Genomic DNA, 19,448 nt, shown 5'->3' with positions numbered 1-19,448 from the left:
GATGTCAGGGAAAGGTTCCAGAGAAGTAGGTAAAGTGCAGGGATGCTCCATCCTTCCTGAAAGGCTTTCCGTTTGGGTGAATACTGGCCAGGCCTCATTCCGCTCCTCGAGACAGAGGCTGCCGGCACCTCTGGTCTACCACTCTATTGCCGCTTTGCTGTTACAATTCGTGAGTGCTCCCGGTCGGGCTGCCTTCCCGCAGGGCCTGTTTGCTGAATTTCTGTTATTCAGTGGCGGCCCGTCCATAGGGGGCCGCAGTAAGTCACTGGGGCCCCTTTGTAGCATCAGTTGCTCCGGGCCTTAGGAGCCCAGAGTCAGAAACTCCGCGTAGCACGTGCATCCCGGCTTGGTAGGCCATAACGCCGGGGCCCGCGATGTGCGCACACCCTAAAGGTGGGTGCCGCACCTGGAACCCGCGAAGAACCCTGAAACCACGGCCTCCGCCACAGAAATACCCCTCCCCACCATGCACAGCGAGGTCCAACTCCTCTCATTGGCTGCTGGGAAGAAGTGGCTCCGCCTGGACCCCTCTGGCGCCATCTGCCGTCCAGAGAAGAAACTGTATCTCTGGACACACAGACTGACCCACAGGACAATCCAGGATTGGCGACAGACAAATTTAACAAATCAACGAATGAGAGCAAGTAACTCTCTCATTCCCCACTAAATTTTGTATAGCACCTGTACTGATAAGTACACAGGCGCTACACACATTTATAGCTATCTCATTCATTAATTATACAGATTTCAACTGTATAACTCCTAAGAAGGACAGTTGTGGGACTTGACAGCTGAAATGGTGTGAGAAATTTGAGTCGGAAAAGAGAGACAGATGGGAAATTAGTGTGTAAATGGCCTTACATCATTTTGATAATTGTTATTTTCTGACAGATCATCTCTGCAAATGTGATGGAAGTTCAACAACGAATCATGGATGAGCTACAGAACTTTAATTTTATGAAGGAAAACAACAATGGCACCTTTATTGAGAGGAAACTGAGCTTTGAGAGAAAGAAGACTTTATCTCCCCTGGTAAGATGTTTTTTTGTTTTTTTTTGGCTAGCAGTTGTAAGCTTCCATATGAAAACCATTAACCAAGTGTGGAAGTTGGTCGCCCTCCCTCAACTGCCAATCGCTATACATTAAGGGCTTTGTATAATAATACTGATTAATTATTTTTGGGAACCCATTGTGGCAAATAAAAAGCATTCTTCTATGTTTTTTTTTTTTTTTTTTTTCTAATCAGAAATGTGATTTACAAGTGGTTGTTATAAGCTACTGCATGACATTGCTACACATAAAGCTCTGCATCTGTCAATATTCAACTACAGCAATAGTGACATCTTCAGGCTATGTGTAGGTACTACACAGCATACCCGCATCATCACAAACCAACAAAACATGAATAAATCTCTAAAGAAAAAAAAAAATATTTGGTGTTATTGAGTATTAAGAACATCTGTAGTATTCATTTAAACATCAGTTATTTCAAATAAGAAAACGTATATCTGTATATCATTTAGTTTTTTAGTGAACACATTTTTGCATGAGAAATGGTAAGATTAATGGACATTATTTACTATTCAATCTGGCCAACATGTGCCTAGAAAAAATCCTGAATTATTAAACTGCAGCTGTGATTTTACACGTCTGAGTAAGAAAAATCACAGGGCACAGGGGAATAGGGCATGTATCCACAATAGCGAAACTAAATAATAGTGAAACTAAATAATTAAATAAAGGATTTTTGTAATTTGTGTTAATATGCAAGGCAATATAAAGGCATTTGCTTTGGGTTTTGTATAGTGAGGAGCTTGTGAGGTAAAAAAGGTCTTAGTGATTAAAATCCTCATAATAGGAGAAGGTTATTTATTAAGTAATACCATGATTGTGCTATCTATGTTTAGGAACAGATGCCACTGTGCAGCCTTTTGAACATTTTGAAGGCCACACCACTGCTTTCTAGGAACTTACCTATTGTAACTCTGTTCATTATATTCAACTATGTTTAGCTTTCGTTGTATGACCAGATTTATACCTAATTTATGTATTTTATTCTAACACTGACAAAACTGGACAGCATGTAACATTCTTAATGCCAGGAGATTTTGTGAAGAAGAATGGGGTATAGGCAGCGCTAATCAGATAGAGAGAGGGGGCCAGATCCACGTACCCTGGCACATCTTTCCGTCCGGCGTAGCTTATCTCTGATACACTACGCCGCCGTAACTTACAGCGTATTTTTGGTATCCTGAAAGAATTTGCGCCGTAAGTTACGGCGGCGTAGTGTAACTTTGGTGGCGTAAGTGCGCTTCAAATGGATGTGATGGGGGCGTGTTTTATGTAAATACGTCTTGACCCGACGTAAATGACTTTTTATTTTAACTGTGCATGTGCCGTCTGTGGGGGTATCCCAGTGTGCATGCTCGAAATTAACCCGCAACAAGCCAATGCTTACGACGTGAACGTCGAGATACGCCGGAGCAAACTAGAAGTTACGCGGCGTATCAATAGATACGCCAGCATAACTTCTTTGTGGATCTGCCCCAGGGTTCTTACTTTTACTATAAGGCCCCATACACACGACCAAACATGTATGCTGAAACTGGTCCGCGGACCAGTTTCAGCATACATGTTCGGTCGTGTGTAGGCGCGAGCGGGCAGAATTCCAGCAAACATTTGCCCGCCGGGCCTTTTCCCAGCGGGCAAATATTCCTGGACTTGTTTTAAAACCGTCCGCTGGAATCCTGCCCGCTCGGACATGTATGGTCGTCTGTACAGACCTACCGTACATGTCCGAGCGCCCGCCGTCCCTCGCATGCGTCGAATGACTTCGACGCATGCGTGGAAGCATTTAAAAGGCAGGCCCGCCCACGTCGCCGCGTCATCGCCGCGGACACGCCCCGCGTATTGTTTACGCGCGGACTTCTATACAATGGTTAGTACAGCCATCGTGCAGAAATCCCCGGGCAGACATGTACGGTGAAAACGGTCCGACGGACCGGTTTCATCGTACATGTTTGCCCGTGTGTACCCGGCCTTAGGGTTAAAATATGCCTTAAAGACAGCATCACTTACATCTTAAAGGCTACGTTCGCCTTTTAAATAAGCTGCGAACAAGGGGCCTTGGTTTAAAACACAGTTCACTGCACTATTTGTAAAAATGTTGTTTAATGCAAATGGCAGACCTTTAGACCTTTTCGGTCACCCAATAAACTTGGCCAAAATACTCCCAGTGTTTACATTCCTACATCTTGGACCGGTCAGTGGGGCATTGGATGGGGTCAGCGGAATTTAGGACAGGGGTCAGCAGAGCAGAGAACAAGGGTCAGTGGGGCAGAGAATGGGATCAGCAGGGCAAAGGATGAGTGTCACCTGCCTGACGAGCAGAGGAAGGCCTCTCGTACAGCCCAGGTTCAAGGACCACTGAGGTTGCAACAGCAGCCGCAGGAGCATGGTGAGGTAGGGGTGCGATGTTCTCCGTTAGCAGGTAGGTAGGAGAAACAGATGGCAGCAGTATTAGCAGGTGCTGGTTTGCTGCAGATGCAGGCACGTTGTTGATGCAGGTGTGCTGTGGCTGCAGGTCTGTTCCAGGTGCCAGGGTTCTGCAGATGCAGGTACGTGGAGGCTGTAGGAAGCTGAGGAAACTGGTGCAGAGTCAGACAGGCCAGGTTATACACAGGAGATCAGATACATCAGAGACATCAAGCAAAGAATGGTCAAAGTTCAGGCAGAGATTTGGCAACAGAGAAGTAGCATACCTCCCAACTTTTTGAGGGACACCTATCAGCAAAAGTATACAGGCATAAGACACACCCCTTGCCTTAATGGAGAATTGTAAAAAAAAACAAGATTGGTTAAACCCACAAGTGCTTTTTCTTACCACTACTATTCCTTTATATTGGCTTTTGGAATTTACAAATGCAGCCATTTAGCACTGGAAAACACTTTTTGATAGCTAAAAAGTGCATTTTATATACATCTATATAGATCAGACCAAAATGGGGGACAAATGAGAGGAAAGAGGGACAGAGGGTCATTGCTCCAAATCAGGGACAGTCCCTCGAAATCAGGGACAGTTGGAAACTAGGAAGTAGATGCAGAATAATCTGTTCCTGACAATGGGATAACAAGGCATAGAACAGGGGTCTGAAGGGCAGAAGATGGGGTCTGAAGGGCAGAAGATGGGGTCTGAAGGGCAGAGGATGAAATCAGCAGGGTAAAGGATGGGGTAGCAGGGCATGGGACAGGGGGCAGTAGGGGCAAAGAATGGGATGAGCAGGGTAGACAATGGGTTTTTGGCAGGGCTTTCAGCAGTGCTGCGCCTCCCCACACTGCATACAGCTGAGGTTGGATTCCTTTACAAACACAGCCTCAATATGCACAGTATGTACCTGGCTGTTGCAGCTCTGCAGCCTTTCTGATCTGAGGATTTCATAGCTCAGAACTGCAACAGTCAGCTACACACTGTGCAGGTTGTCTGTACAAGAATCCAATCTCAGCTGTGTGCAGTGCAGGTAAGATCAGCTTTCCTGCATGTCCTGTGTGAGGATGAGTGCAGTCTGAGGATGGGAGCAGGAGCTTACCGTCTCTTGTTGTGTGAAGTGGACAGGAATGGAGGCAGGCGGGGCATTCTTGTGTAGCCAGCTGCCCAGCAGCTTTCTTAATGTCTAAAACGTTGGCAACCCTGCCAAGTAGATGTAAACTCAAGTAACAGGGAGGCCATATGGGCCCCCGGGAGCATGGGCAAGGTTACCATTGCGACCCCTGATGCTACGCCCATGTTCCCAACAATCTACAGTTCTCTTGTCACTCTAGTACCCATTATACACTATCTAGGCTCTACTATGCAGTTATCTCCCAATCCAATCAGGCTCTGTAATGTACAAGGTTGTTTGCACTCAGACCCGGTGCCTGTGCCGTGTGGATGTCCTGCTGCATTGTAAACACAGGGGGTAGCCCACTTGTTAAGGGCAGTATTTAGAGATTGCTTTGAATTTTTTTCCCCATCCACTCACACAGTATTAAAACCCCTTATGGTACATTTTGGGATGTACCACTCTTTCGCTTTGTTCTCCTTTCTTTCCCTTTTTTCTCTATCCTAATTTCTTGTTTTTTTCCCCCCCCATCCCTCTCTCTAGCCATCTTTCTTGATCTTTCTATTATTCTTTATCTCCGTTTTTCTTTTTTCCTCCCCCTCTATTTCTCTGTGCTCCATGTAGTCTCTATTTTTATTCCTCCTCTTACTTCTTGGTGTGGGGGGGGGGGGGTAGGGGGAATGGGATGAGTGGCAGTGCTGGTGGGGAGTTGGGATGAGTGGCAATGCTGGGGGGAGTTCTGATCAGCCAACTTAGGTGCTCTTGATCAAGGTCATCTGCTGTTCTGAGAACTGTAGTGGGGACTTTTAAAGGCAACTATAATCACAGGTATTGTAACTCACTGTGTCTCTGGATTCACTGTGTCTCCGACTTTGTGGTGTCTCGTAGCAGCGACACCTATGCCAAAATCAGGAAATAGGGTCTCCTCCAGCCCCTCCCACTTCATTCCTCACCAGTCAGCTAACCTCTAGTCTCTGCCCCCCAGCCATGCCTTGAACTGAATGTGCGGCTGCAAAGAGGCTAAGTGGGCCGCCACGGGCTCCAGGAACAGCCCAGCTGAGTGGCCACAGGCTCCAGGGACAGCCCTGCTGGGCGGCTGCAAAAAGGCTGGGAGAGTGGTGCAGGCTTCAGGAACAGCCCAGGATTCGGTGAACTCTGGTAAATCATCATTCGACCCCCGAGGGTGTCCTGACCCCAGGTTGAGAACCACTGTTCTAGAGGGATCCCACATGTATGGTATATGCATAGTTACGCTGGTCCAAGCTGAACCAATGTAATTATGTAAAAGTATCCTTACATGGGATTCTTCTTTAAGGTTATTGATTCTCTTATTCACCCACATCTAATGGGCATTATGCCAGATGAGAACACTTCTATCAATATCAGATGGGATTTTGAATATATCCAATGTAAACTTTCCTAAATGGGTGAAAGAATATTGTTTTTTTTATATATATTATTTTCAGGCCTTTAACTCTATCTCTATACAATCTTTGGCAGATTTGGTATAGGTGATGGATTAATTACATGGATCCAACTGTTATATCACTTTCCCATGGCCGTAATCTGTACAAATAGATTTCCTCAGCTTTTCCTCTCCAGTGTAGCATATGTCATACTTCTTGTGGAGGGAAGTTCATCTTTAGGCTGGGTTCACACTGCCACACGGAGTGGCTCACAGCAGGGGTCTGGTGTGTCCCTGCTCACTGTTTCAAGTCCGGTTTTAGTCCGAATATTTGTCTAAATTCAGACCTTAAATGGACCAGAAGACACACAGGACTCCTGTGTAATTCTCTCCGGAGTCGCACCAGAGATGTCAAAACCGGCTCTATAGAGAGCCAGTCACAATCTCCTGACATGCAAATTGCAATAGTGTGAACACAGCCTTTAACACACAGGGGGGGATTTACTAAATCAGGTGCACACAGAATCTGGTGCAGCTGTGCATAGTAACCAATTGGCTTCAAACTTCAGCTTGTTCAATTATGCTTTGACAATAAGCCCAGGTTCACACTGGGCTGCGGGAGTGAAGCCGTGCGTGTTCAGCTGAGCTCGCATGGCTTCACGGCCGCGATTAGAGAGACACTTGTGCAGGTTTCCGGCCGAAATTGCAAAGAGTAGTACAGAAACTACTTTTTGAAATCGGTGCAGTGCCGCAGATGCGGCGTCGCACTGATAAGGACGGTGCCATTGCCGGCAAATGGCGACGATTTGACATGTCAAATCGCACCAGTGTGAACCAGGGCTAAAACCTGGAGACTGGTTACTTTGCAGAGCTGCAACAGATTCGGTGTGCAACAAATGTTGTCCCCTACGTGGTACAGTTATGCATAGTCATGAAATTGTTAATTATTAATGGTTTAAATGCCCTAACTTGACATCTAAATATTCCAATCTGCATTAGCATTTTTGTAAATGGAGCCGTCAATAACTCCTACCTTTGTTTTCCATTAAGCCTGAACTACCTCGACAGACGGAGAGCCACAGGTGCAAGCTATTGTCTACCTATGGTGCAGATAAACTTTACCAAGCAAAGCGCAAGTGCAATGCTTCCCAGGACCAGGATATAGATCTGTATGAAGGGGAGCTGGCGGCTATTGTTGAGTACAAGGACCCTTTGGGAAGCACCAGCAGGTGGTTTGTGGACACAGGATGTAAGTAATAGAACACTCAATCAAATATTGACTTTCTTTTGTGTGGATATCGCTCTGTTCCACTATCTGAGCACAGTGGTTTACTTCTTACTAAGCAACTAGAGAATGGCTTCCAACTGTAATTACAGAACATTAAACATGCACTAAACATTTATTTTTATGGCAAAAAGAGCAGCCGTCTCAGTTTCACCCTACTGCAAAATAAAGTGGAGTTGGAAACATAAAGGTGTGAAGCAATATTAAATGACCATCACATAATTTTAGATATTTGCAAGTCCATAGGCACCTCAGTAGGAAATGTATCTGGCTGCAATCATTTTTAAGTGGCTCAACTCCGTCTAAAACTTTCATTTATTGTGTTAAATACTTTTGACGAAGGCCAACTCCACTTTTCTTTGATTGTTAAGGCAGGCCTTTCCAGAAAATGTCTGAATGTTTATGTATTTCAACTTTATTGTCCTTAATATAAAACAGGTTCCTATTAATGAAAAGATCTGGAAAGAGATTATATTGCTTGCGTTTAGAAACTGTTAAAATCTATAAATTAGATTTCACAGCAGTATTTAGATGTATGTTTATTTTATCTGAACGTTATAAAACTATCACATTATTATTTAGTTATTCAATTAACTTAATAGCTGTGTGTTTATTATTATATATAACTGTTTTATACTTATATATTTGCAGTACTGCAAGGATACGTATATTCCTCCTTTCTGAAGCCATACAACCCAGGAAGGCTGCAGAAGGATTCCTCTGACAGCGCGTTTTGTGATGAAGACTTTGATGACCTCAGTCTCTTTGTCTCGCCTCGGCCTTCCCGTGACAGAAGCAGTCGTGCATCACAGAGCAGCGCTGGGGACAGCAGCCCATCCATGAATGGAGATGAGGACAAACCTGAATTTAATGACTATGATGCAGACTTTGGTCAGAATGGGGAGGAATATCATGTAAATATATTTTTTTCATTTCGATACTGTTACATGCATACAAAACATATTGGCAGCAACGTAAAGTCCAAATAAGCCTTTCTGATAATGCGATATTTTAAGGAAAGGCATTGGAATCATTAACTTTGTATGCAATATCACCCCCTTATCTTGTTGACTTGTGTTTGCACAGGCTTTTGTAATATCTCTTGTTCCCAGTGCGAAATATTACCTGTGACCACAAATGAGCTAGTTCTCTTGACAACAGGTGGTGAGAGATCTGTCTGCATTAAAGGTGTTGTAAAGGTAAAAAAAAAAAATCCCTAAATAGCTTCCTTTACCTTAGAGAAAGCCTCTTGAGGGGGGAGGGGGCGAGCAGGAGTGTCAGGACGCCCACTAACAGACAGCTCCTTTCTCTATCTGCAAAGTAGAGAGTGTCCTGACTTGCCTGTTCGCCCCCTCAAGAGGCTTTCTCCACACCAGGGAGAAAGCTTTGCATTACTGGGGCAGATTCACAAAGAATTGCATGGGCGCATGCGCTACGCCGCTGTAACTTACTTTTTTTTAGCTTTGAATCCACAAAGAATTAATATGTAAGTTACGGCGGCGTAGTGTATCTCTCGCGGCGTAACGGCGCCTAATTCAAATCGGTGAGTAGGGGGGCGTGTTTCATTTAAATGAAGCGCGTCCCCGCGCCGAACGAACTGCGCATGCGCCGTCCATAAATTTCCTGCCGTGCATTGCGCTAAATGACGTCGCAAGGACATCATTGTTTTGACGTGGACGTAAATTACGTCCATCCCGATTCACGGACGACTTACGCAAACGAAAAAATCTAATTAAACGCGGGAACGACGGCCATACTTAACATAGCAGGTTTAACTATACGCCACAAAACAGCAGCTTTAACTATACGCCGGAAAAAGCCAACTAGAGACGACGTAAAAGAATGCGACGGACGCTCGTATGTTTGTGGATCGTCGGAAATAGCTAATTTGCATACTCGCCGCGGATTACGACGGGAACGCCAACCAGCAGAGGCTGAAGAATTGCATCTTAGATCCGAAGGCGTACGAAGATGTACGCCTGTCGGATCTAACCCGGATGCCGTCGTATCTTGTTTTGAGGATTCAAAACAAAGATACGACGCGGGAAATTTGAAAGTACGCCGGCGTATCAGTAAAGCAAGTAAAGCAAAATCGAAGGATGAGGTAAAGGAAGCTATTTAGGGATTTTTTTTTTTACCTTTACAACCCCTTTAAAGTGTTTGTGAAGCCACTCTAACCTGTATACACCATCAGCACTGCCTCCTCTGTGTTTGATTTATAAAAATAAATTTTGGGCTGAAATCGAACCTTAAACGCACCAAAAAAGCACACGTTTTTTGGCACACTGCACCGAACCCGCTGCGGAGATATGTGAACCGACTCCATAGCCGGCTGACGCGTTTCGAAGGAACACCTTCAGAGCCCAGCTGGGCTCTGAAGAAGGTGTTCCTTTGAAACACATCAGACGGCAGTGGCCCCTGTTTACCCCTCTGGTACCATCTGGAGTCGTTCATTTTCAGATCAATTGCTGTCATTTGGAGATCATTTCTTAGAGAACAAGTGCAAACAGCGGAAAAACAGTACTTCCTCACATTATATCATATCACAGAATACATGAACTATACACTATAATACTTTGGCGCCACCTGCTGCATAGATTGGTATAATGCATATAGTATTATCAGTTTATTAGCAACCATGCTGTTGTTCTTTCCAACATGGGGATCTTCACAAACTGAGTTTACAAACTTCAAAATCATTTAGAATAATCGGACTAGGTTAGAAATTATTGAAATTCAACATGGAAATAAATATATGATTTTACATTTTGACCTTAAATAAGCTTTGCCCCTTTCACACATGCTGTCAGTTTTTTTGTTTTTCATCCATCCGTTGATGGATGAAAAACGGACATCAATGCATCGCTACGTAAAAAGTGATGTAAATGGATGATCATCCATTTACATTAGTTTACATCCGCATCCGTCATTATCCATTTTTGCATTGGTAGTGGATGTAAAAATCTGATAAGCATGGATGAAAAACTGATGACCAGTAATGAAAACTTTATCCATTTTGACGTGACTGAACTGATGAAATGAACGGGGCCTTACTCTCGAGTCACTGGCTGGGGTGGGTCCAAGATGATCTGGGCTCATAGAAAGTGAGTTGAATGATGCTTCCCATCAAACTGATGACATCTAGTGGCAGAAAAAAAGTACTGTGATGTGAAATTGTAGTTGGATATTACAGAAAAATTGGTTTTGTTTATTTATACTTTAAACATTTTTTTTTCTGGAGATTTGCTTTAAGATGATCAAATGGCCATACACAATGCAGATGCACACTTCCAGTACTTGGAAGCACTGTTTTCATGTTATTTACCACCATTGTGTGAAATTTGAAAAGTGTGTACTGCTGCATAGGATCCCATGAAAATTGTAATCTGACCTTATGTATGATCCTAATAAACTGTTTGGGGGGGGGGGGGGGGTCATACACTGAAAATGGTCTGAAGCTCAAGGTAAACATAATCTACTGCTGTCTTAAAACAAATTATTTTGTCCTGGATTTCAATAAGTGTTCAATGTACATTAAAGCGGAACTTCATTCTAAAGGGGAAGTCCCGCTTTATTCCCCCCACCATACTTGGTGCTTTAACATTTTTTTTGGGGGGGGGGGGAGCGGGTACCTAGTTTTGATAGGTACCCACTTCCACGTCCACTCCTGATTGTCTAGGCCCCCCTTCTCGTTGCCCACAGCCTTCTGGGACACATCACAGGTCCCAGAAGGTCATGGGACCATTCAGAAAACGCAACACAGCTCGCGCATGTGAAGGCGCAAGGAAATACAGCCAGATACACACAGTACATATGCTGCTGCTGGGGACCCGATGACGGGCAAAGAACCAGCCCGGGTCAGGGGTGTCCTTTATTAAAAGTCAGCAGCTACAGTATTTGTAGCTATTGACTTTTCATTTTTTTTTCTCTCTAGGGTGAAGTTTCTTTTTAAGAACCTATGTTTTGATATACATATGTAAGAGGTCTTAAAATTGGCCACCTTTATCTGATATACATAGGTAGATTCAGGTACAATCGTGTAAAGTTACGGCGGCGTAGCTTAGCCTGTTTAGGCTACGCCGCCGTAAATTAGCTAAGCTAGTAATGATTCTCAATATACTTGCCTGCTAATCTACGGCGGCGTAGCCTAAAGCGGGCGGGCGTATTGGCGCCGAATTCAAATGACTTGGAGGGGGGCGTGTTTCATGGTAATGAGGCTTGACCTCACGTTTTTGACGTTTTTTTTCACTGCGCATGCGCCGGGCGCCTACATTTCCCAGTGCGCATTGCGGCTAAGTACGCCGTACGGGCCTATTGATTTCGACGTGGACGTAAATGACGTAAATCCCGATTCGCGGACGACTTACGCAAACAACGTAAAAATTTTGAATTACTAGACATTACTATTCCACTAGAGCCTAGCTCTAACTTTACGCGGCCTATCTCTTACGTAAATGGCGTAAAAGTACTGCGTCGGCCTGGCGTACGTTCGTGAATCGGCGTATCCCCTCATTTACATAATCTACGCCGGCCGCAATGGAAGCGCCATCTAGCGGCCATCAGAAAAATTCCAATCTTAGATATGTTTAAGCGTATCTCTGTTTGAGCATACGCTTAAACATACGGCGGCGTAGATTCTGAGTTAGGCCGGCTTATCTACTGATAAGTCGGCCTAACTCTACCTGAATCTACCTAAAAATCTTTGCTATCAGCAAGTTTTCTATTTATATGACTGTAAAATCTAACAATTGTCTTTTACGCATTTCAGATTTTCTATGCTGTTTATGCCTTTGAAGCAAGAAATAAGCAGGAACTTACTTTGGAAGAGCATCAGCGGGTCAGAATCCTTAAGTTCTGTGATATGAGTGGAAACAAAGAGTGGTGGCTTGGAGAGGCACATGGGCAGAAAGGTTATGTTCCTGCAAATTACCTAGGAAAGATGACATATGCATAGCCATGGCTCATCTCCCTGAAAGCATTGTAAAGAAATCTAGGACAACTGTGACTTTGTATTAGCAGAAACTAGACACCCCTGTGTCTGTATAATGTGAAGGATATCATATATATCCAGAGTGCAATGGGATCTGACTGCCTTGACCTGAAAAAAGAACAGGTGTCAACAGAAGACAGGTCCTCTCTTCTTCTTCTTCTTCTTCTTCTTCTTTTTTTTGTCCCTCTGATTGGAAATATTGTGCAGCATGAGTGTATGTACAGCTCAAAGCACTTATCTATCTGGACTGTACTTGTAAAGTACTACCTATGCTGCCACAACTATCATGAAGTATACACCTACCCCCAAAAACAATGGGTATATGCATTGTAATGAGTTTGAAACATATCAGATATTATTCTGGCACAGATATAGAAACACTATAATGAAATATGATACTGATATACTGTAAATTGATAGTATGTTAAAAATTGTTTTATAAAAATATTTTTTATGGGACAAATTATGGTTCAAAAATGTAAAATTACAATTTAAAGCAGATTCTATATATAAATGATTTAAACTTTTCTATGGTATGAAATGATTGGAATATACAGTATCTCACAAAAGTGAGTACACCCCTCACATTTTGGTAAATATTTTATTATATTTTTTCATGTGACAACACTGAAGAAATTACACTTTGCTACAATGTAAACTAGTGAGTGTACAGCTTTTTGTATAACAGTGTAAATTTGCTGTCCCCTCAAAATAACTCAACACACAGCCGTTGATGTCTAAACCGCTGGCAACAAAGGTCAAAGGTAAGTACACCCCTAAGTGAAAATGTCCAAATTGGGCCCAATTAGCCATTTTCCCTCCCCGGTGTCATGTGACTCGTTAGTGTTACAAGGTCTCAGGTGTGAATGGGAAGCATGTGTGTTAAATTTGGTGTTCTCGCTTTCACTCATACTGGTCACTGGAAGTTCACCAAAGAACTCTCTGAGCATCTGAAAAAAATGAATTGTTGCTCTACATAAAGATGGCCTAGGCTATAAGAAGATTGCTAAGATTCTGAAACTGAGCTGCAGCATGGTGGCTAAGACCATACCGTAGTTTAACAGGACAGGTTCCACTCAGAACAAGCCTGGCCATGGTCGACAAAATGAAGTTGAGTGCACATGTTCAGCGTCATATCCAGAGGTTATCTTTGGGAAATAGACATATGAGTGCTGCCAGAATTGCTGCAGAGGTTGAAGGGGTGGGGGTCAGCCTGTCAGTGCTCAGACCATACGCCGCACACTGCATCAAATTGGTCTGCATGGCTGTCATTTCAGAAGGAAGCCTGCAAACAGTCTGCTGAAGACAAGCAGACTAAGGACATGGATTACTGGAACCATGTTCGGTGGTCTGATGAGACCAAGATAAACTTAGTTGGTTCAGATGGTGTCAAGCGTGTATGGCGGCAACCAGGTGAGGAGTACAAAGACAAGTGTGACTTGCCTATAGTCAAGCATGGTGGTGGGAGTGTCATGGTCTGGGGCTGCATGAGTGCTGAATTCCAACACAAACCCAAACACACCTCCAAGACAACCACTGCCTTGCTAAAGAAGCTGAGGGTAAAGGTGATGGACTGGCCAAGCATGTCTCCAGACCTTAACCCTATTAAGCATCTGTGGAGCATTCTCAAAACGGAAGGTGGAGGAGCGCAAGGTCTCTAACATCCACCTGCTCTGTGATGTCCTCATGGAGGAGTGGAAGAGGACTCCAGTGGCAACCTGTGAAGCTCTTGGTGAACTCCATGCCCAAGAGGGTTAAGGCAGTGCTGGAAAAAAATAGTGGCCACACAAAATATTGACACTTTGGACATTTTCACGTAGGGGTGTACTCACTTTTTTTGACAGTGGTTTAGACATTAATGACTGTGTGTTGAGTTATTTTGAGGGGACAGCAAATTTACACTGTTATACATACTGTACACTCACTACTTTACATTGTAGCAAAGTGTTGTCACATGAAAATATATGATAAATTATTTATAAAAATGTGAAAGGTGCACTCACTTTTGTGAGATACTGTACTGAAATACTCAGAAATTTTGAGGGCTCAAGATCTCTGTGGTTCTATAAAATAATGTAATTAATATCTAATATACCACAAGCCTTTACTAAGTGCCTATCCATATTCGTAAAGCAAATATCTCAATGTATTAATTTTTATTTTTCATATCTATATTTTACTTAACAGCAAGTGAAATTGTCCAGATAATTACCCAAATTCTTCTCTTTAAAGAGAACGGAAAAATTGACAGGTAAAATGCTAAAGTCGTGTTGTCTTCAGACTGTATAACTTGGGGGTGAGATGTGCACTAGTATTATAATATAGCAAATAATAATTTATTAAATATATGATTACAACAGTCTACATAGCAAGATGGGCGGGATTTAAGAAGGTCGGCACATAGGGCCCTGCAGAAACCCATCACAAAGAGGTTGATTTACTACTTAGTAGGAACTGGGTTAAGACCGCTTTCACACTGGGGCGCGGGTGGCGTTGCCAGTAAAGCGCTGTTTTTCAACCTGGCCTCATGCAATATGCAAAAACTATTTATCACCTATGGATGTCACCCTGTGCCTCCACAGGGGTGTACACCTATGTGAGAAACTATATATAGTGTAAAAAAAATGACAAGACACACCAACGAATGGCGTAATGTCCTGTGGGTTCCAGCAGCCTCTACGCGTTTCGCAAAGATTCTTGCGTCATCAGGACCCATATAGGAACCCCCCTTCCTGGAGCCTTATTTTAGTGGTTGGCATGTTTGAGCACATTGTGGTTTTGAGATATTTTGTGAAGCCGTGATAGGTTTGTGGATATTTTTGCGGATTTGCAAAAATACTATTTGAAATTTCATAAACATTTGCATGTTATTATTATTATTATTATGATTTTTATTTTTATTTTATCTTCACCCACTTAGGGCACTTGGTAAACAAAAAGCACATAAGGGTTTGTCAGTTATACATATATATTTTTTTGGTGTGTTTTGTCATTTTTTTACACTATATATAGTTTCTCACATAGGTGTACACCCCTGTGGAGGCACAGGGTAACATCCATAGGTGATAAACAGTTTTTCATATTGCATGAGGCCAGGTTGATCTAGGTTACCTGCTAGGGTAGCGCAATTTACATAGATCACCGAGAGGGGAATGTTTTTTTTCTCAACAAAAGTGGAGTTACTTTTTTAACTATATACCCTGTTTCCCTGAAAATAAGCCCTACCTCAAAAATAAGACCTAGTGTGATTTTCGTGGATGGCTGCAATATAAGCCCTACCCTGAAAATAAGCCCTAGTTAAAGTCCTTGTAAAAACATGTAATCCGTTCTGTAAAAAGATTATATAACGACCCGCCAGAGATCTTCCCCCCCTTCGGCTGACGTCAGCGGCCCCTCCCTCTGCAATGCTCGGAGCGGGGCTGAAGTCTGTGGGGATCTCGGCCCCTCCCTCTGCAGTATTCGGTGAGGGTAACAACCACTTTAAAGCGGAGGTCCGGTTTAAAAAAAAAAATTAAAAGTCAGCAGCTACTAACACTGTAGCTGCTGACTTTTAATAAGGAGACTTACCTGTCCAGGGTGCCCGCGATTAAGTCAGCCGAAGCTGAGCAAACGCTCGGGTCTCGGCTGCCCTGCCGCCATCCTCGGTGAGGGAATCAGGAAGTGAAGCCTTGCGACTTCACCGCCCGATTCCCTACTGTGCATGCGCGAGCCGCTCGGCACGACGTGAATGGATGATGTCTCCTGGGACACACACAAGGTCCCAGAAGACACAGCTCCCCCATTCCCCAGGAGGCAGCCGAGGAGCAGAAGAAAGAAGACGGACCGCGGATCAGGAAGTGGCAGATTAGGACGATCTACCTAGCAAACAGGCACTTCAGGTATGTATGTTACATACGTTTTTTTTTTTTTGCAGCAGCATTTTAGAATTATTTTTTTCTTGGTGGAGCTCCGCTTTAAGATAGTCATTGTATATACCGTAAATAAATAGGACATCCCCTGAAAATAAGCCCTAGTGTGTTTTTTGTAGCCTAAATTAATATAAGACCCGGTCTTATTTTCGGGGAAACATGGTACTATAACAAGATTGGTTGCTATGGCCAACATAATATACTTTAGACACTACAATAAATAAGAGCACGCCAATCCACGCCATTGGATAATTAGGTTAACAAAACAGCAAGTTCAACCTTAAAAAAAGAAAAGAAAATATGAAGCTCCGCCATGACATCTGTCTAACTAGGGGAGACGGCATCCCTGCATCCTCCACACAGCTGACATAGCGCTCCTCAGCACAGCATCATTTTAGAACGTCGTGGCTTTTTAATTAAAAAACACAGCCCTCAAATCGCTTGTCTGGCCTCACCCTGAAGGTCATAAATAAAGGAAGAGCCTGACAGCTTCACGTTGGAGGCAGTGCTGCTCATTCCGTGTCCATTTCTTGTTCAGACATGATGTGCAGGCTGTGATTAACGGCACAGTCTGAGAAGCCACTGGCCACCATTTATCATGGTTGCCATGGTTTCAGCAGAGGCAGAGGCCAAACAACCTATTGAGCAACACATTAATTACTTGTAAAGCTGCTCTGTGTCGCTGAATTTTGCCCGTGTGGTTATAAAATAACTCTTCTGGCAATATTGCGAAGCTAAAGCTTTGTATAATTTTAACCCACTGTATTTCAAAAGTGCTGCTACAAACCGATGACTTGCACAGGTGGGCAAAGAGGTTACACTTGCTAGATGTGTAAATGGGAAGCAGATATTACTGCAGGAATGACGCACACTGCGAATATTTTTATGTATAGATGTGTGCAGACATGCAGCAATCATCCCAATAATAAGTGGCATTATTATTAAAATGTTATCCCGCTAGATAGGTATATATGTATAAACCTTATGAAAGCAAGGGATATAATAGAAGGATATCCGTTCTGTATTTTTTCACTAAGAGCAGCTATGAATGTACAGGTAGAGAATTATTGAATAAATCGATTTATGCATAGATGTTAATATATAATAAATGATTTCTATATTTAGATCACATCGTGTCCGTGTTTTTTTTTATTTATTTAGATATAAAATATATATTTTATTTCTTCAAAGTTTAAAATATTATCATTAAAAACCAACAACAACACCCTCCATACATATGTAGCTAGATTCACGTAGGGTTACGCCGGCGTATCAGTAGATATACGCCGTCGTAACTCTGAATCTACGCCGTCGTAAATTTAAGCGTATTCTGGAAACCAGATACGCTTAAATTAGGCTAAGATACGAGCGGCGTAAGTCTCCTACGCCGTCGTATCTTAGGGTGCATATTTACGCTGGCCGCTAGGTGGCGCTTCCGTTGAGTTCGGTGTAGAATATGCAAATGATTAGATATGCCGATTCACGAACGTGCGTATGCCCGTCGCAGTAAAAATACGCCGTTTACGTAAGAGGTACGCTGGCGTAAAGATTAAGCTGCCCCCTAGGTGGCCTAGCCAATGTTAAGTATGGCCGTCGTACCCGCGTTGAAATTTATAAACTTTACGTCGTTTGCGTAAGTCGTCCATGAATGGGGCTGGACGTAATTTACGTTCACGTCGAAACCAATACGTCCTTGCGGTGTACTTTGGAGCAATGCACACTGGGATTTGTACACGGATAAAACATCAATCACGTCGGGTCACCAATCATTTAAATAGAAACACACCCCCCTCATCCTCATTTAAATTAGGCGCGCTTACGCCGGCCCCATTTACGCTACGCCGCCGTAACTTAGGAGGCAAGTGCTTTGTGAATACAGCACTTGCCTCTCTGACTTAAGGCGGCGTAGCGTAAATACGGTACGCTACGCCGCCTGAAAGATGCGCCCATCTACCTGAATCCAGCTAAGGGTGTCCATGTTATTATGTAAATATACACTGAGCAAAAATATAAACGCAACACTTTTGTGTTTTATCATGAGCTAAACTCAAATGCCGCGTACACGCGACCGTTTTTCATGATGAGAAAAATGCAATTTTTTTAATTGGTTGTGAAAAATGATCGTGTGCAGGCTCCAGAGCATTTTTCTCGACGAGAAAAATGGGCATTAAAAGTTTTTCTATGGACACAAAAGGTCTGTTTCTCTCAAATATTCTTCACAAATCTGTCTAAGGCCCCTTTCACACTTGTACAACTTGTCCTGCGATTTGGGACTGCAAAGTCGCGTGACAAGTCGTCCCCATGATTTTCAATGAAAACCATTTATATTAGTACGACTTCAAAGTGGTCCCTGCACTACTTTGGTCCGACTTTGAAGCGAGTAACACAGGCATTCCCTGAAACCGTGGCAAAAATTGCATCAAAAGCAGGCGGCTTTGAAGTCGCCGTATTGTTAAAGGGATTGTAAAGGTTTTTTTTCCCCCCCTAAATAGCTTCCTTTACCTTAGTGCAGTCCTCCTTCACTTACCTCATCCTTCGATTTTGCTTTTAAATGTCCTTATTTTTTCTGAGAAATGCTCACTTCCTGTTCTTCTGCCTATAACTTCACACCGTAATGTGAGGCTTTCTCCCTGGTGTGGAGAAGGGGAGGGGGCAAGCAGGAGTGTCAGGACGCCCACTAACACACGGCTCCTTTGTCTATCTGCAAAGTAGAGAGTGTCCTGACTTGCCTGCTCGTCCCCTCAAGAGGCTTTCTCCACACCAGGGAGAAAGCCTTGCATTACTGTGTGTAGTTACAGACAGAAAAACAGGAAGTGAGGATTTCTCAGAAGAAATAAGGATATTTAAAAGCAAAATGGAAGAATGAGGTACGTGAAGAAGGACTGCACTGAGGTAAAGGAAGCTATTTAGGGAAACATTTTTTTACCTTTACAACCCCTTTAAGCCCTGTACACACGGCTGGGAATCCCGACAGAAAAAAAAAGTCGGTTTTCCTGACGGGATTCCTGGCAAGCTTGCCATGCCAAGCCCTTTTGAATGGCAAGAACGCGGTGACGTCATCGACTACGACGAGCCGGCGCTCGTCACATTCGATGCTGTCGCCGCCTTCTTGCTACACCCCACACTATGCCTTGTATGCTACCGCACATGCGTCAAAGGCTTATCGAGCATGTGTGGGTTTACCTTCGGACAGGTAAGCATACAGACGACCGTTTTTCTCGGCAGGAAACACTCTGCCGGGAAACCCAACGAGAAAATAGAG

General features: G+C 43.5%; 1 protein-coding gene across 1 annotated transcript in view; it reads left to right on the top strand.

The window, feature by feature from the left end:
* The window catches only part of ARHGEF38 (Rho guanine nucleotide exchange factor 38), a 139,469-nt gene extending 126,569 nt beyond the window's left edge, over positions 1–12,900 (top strand). Inside the window, exons 11-14 of the mRNA XM_040329693.1 lie at positions 892–1,032; positions 7,054–7,252; positions 7,940–8,202; positions 12,057–12,900. Coding sequence (XP_040185627.1) covers positions 892–1,032; positions 7,054–7,252; positions 7,940–8,202; positions 12,057–12,242 — 789 coding nt within the window. The 3' untranslated portion in view covers positions 12,243–12,900. The remainder of the gene's footprint in view (positions 1–891; positions 1,033–7,053; positions 7,253–7,939; positions 8,203–12,056) is intronic.
* The last annotated feature ends 6,548 nt before the right edge of the window (positions 12,901–19,448 follow it).

The sequence above is a fragment of the Rana temporaria genome, chromosome 1, assembly GCF_905171775.1.
Source record: "Rana temporaria chromosome 1, aRanTem1.1, whole genome shotgun sequence".
In the NCBI taxonomy this organism is placed as follows: Eukaryota; Metazoa; Chordata; class Amphibia; order Anura; family Ranidae; genus Rana; species Rana temporaria.
Note: the sequence above shows the minus strand (reverse complement) of the source record. Positions and strands in the feature narration are given on the sequence as shown.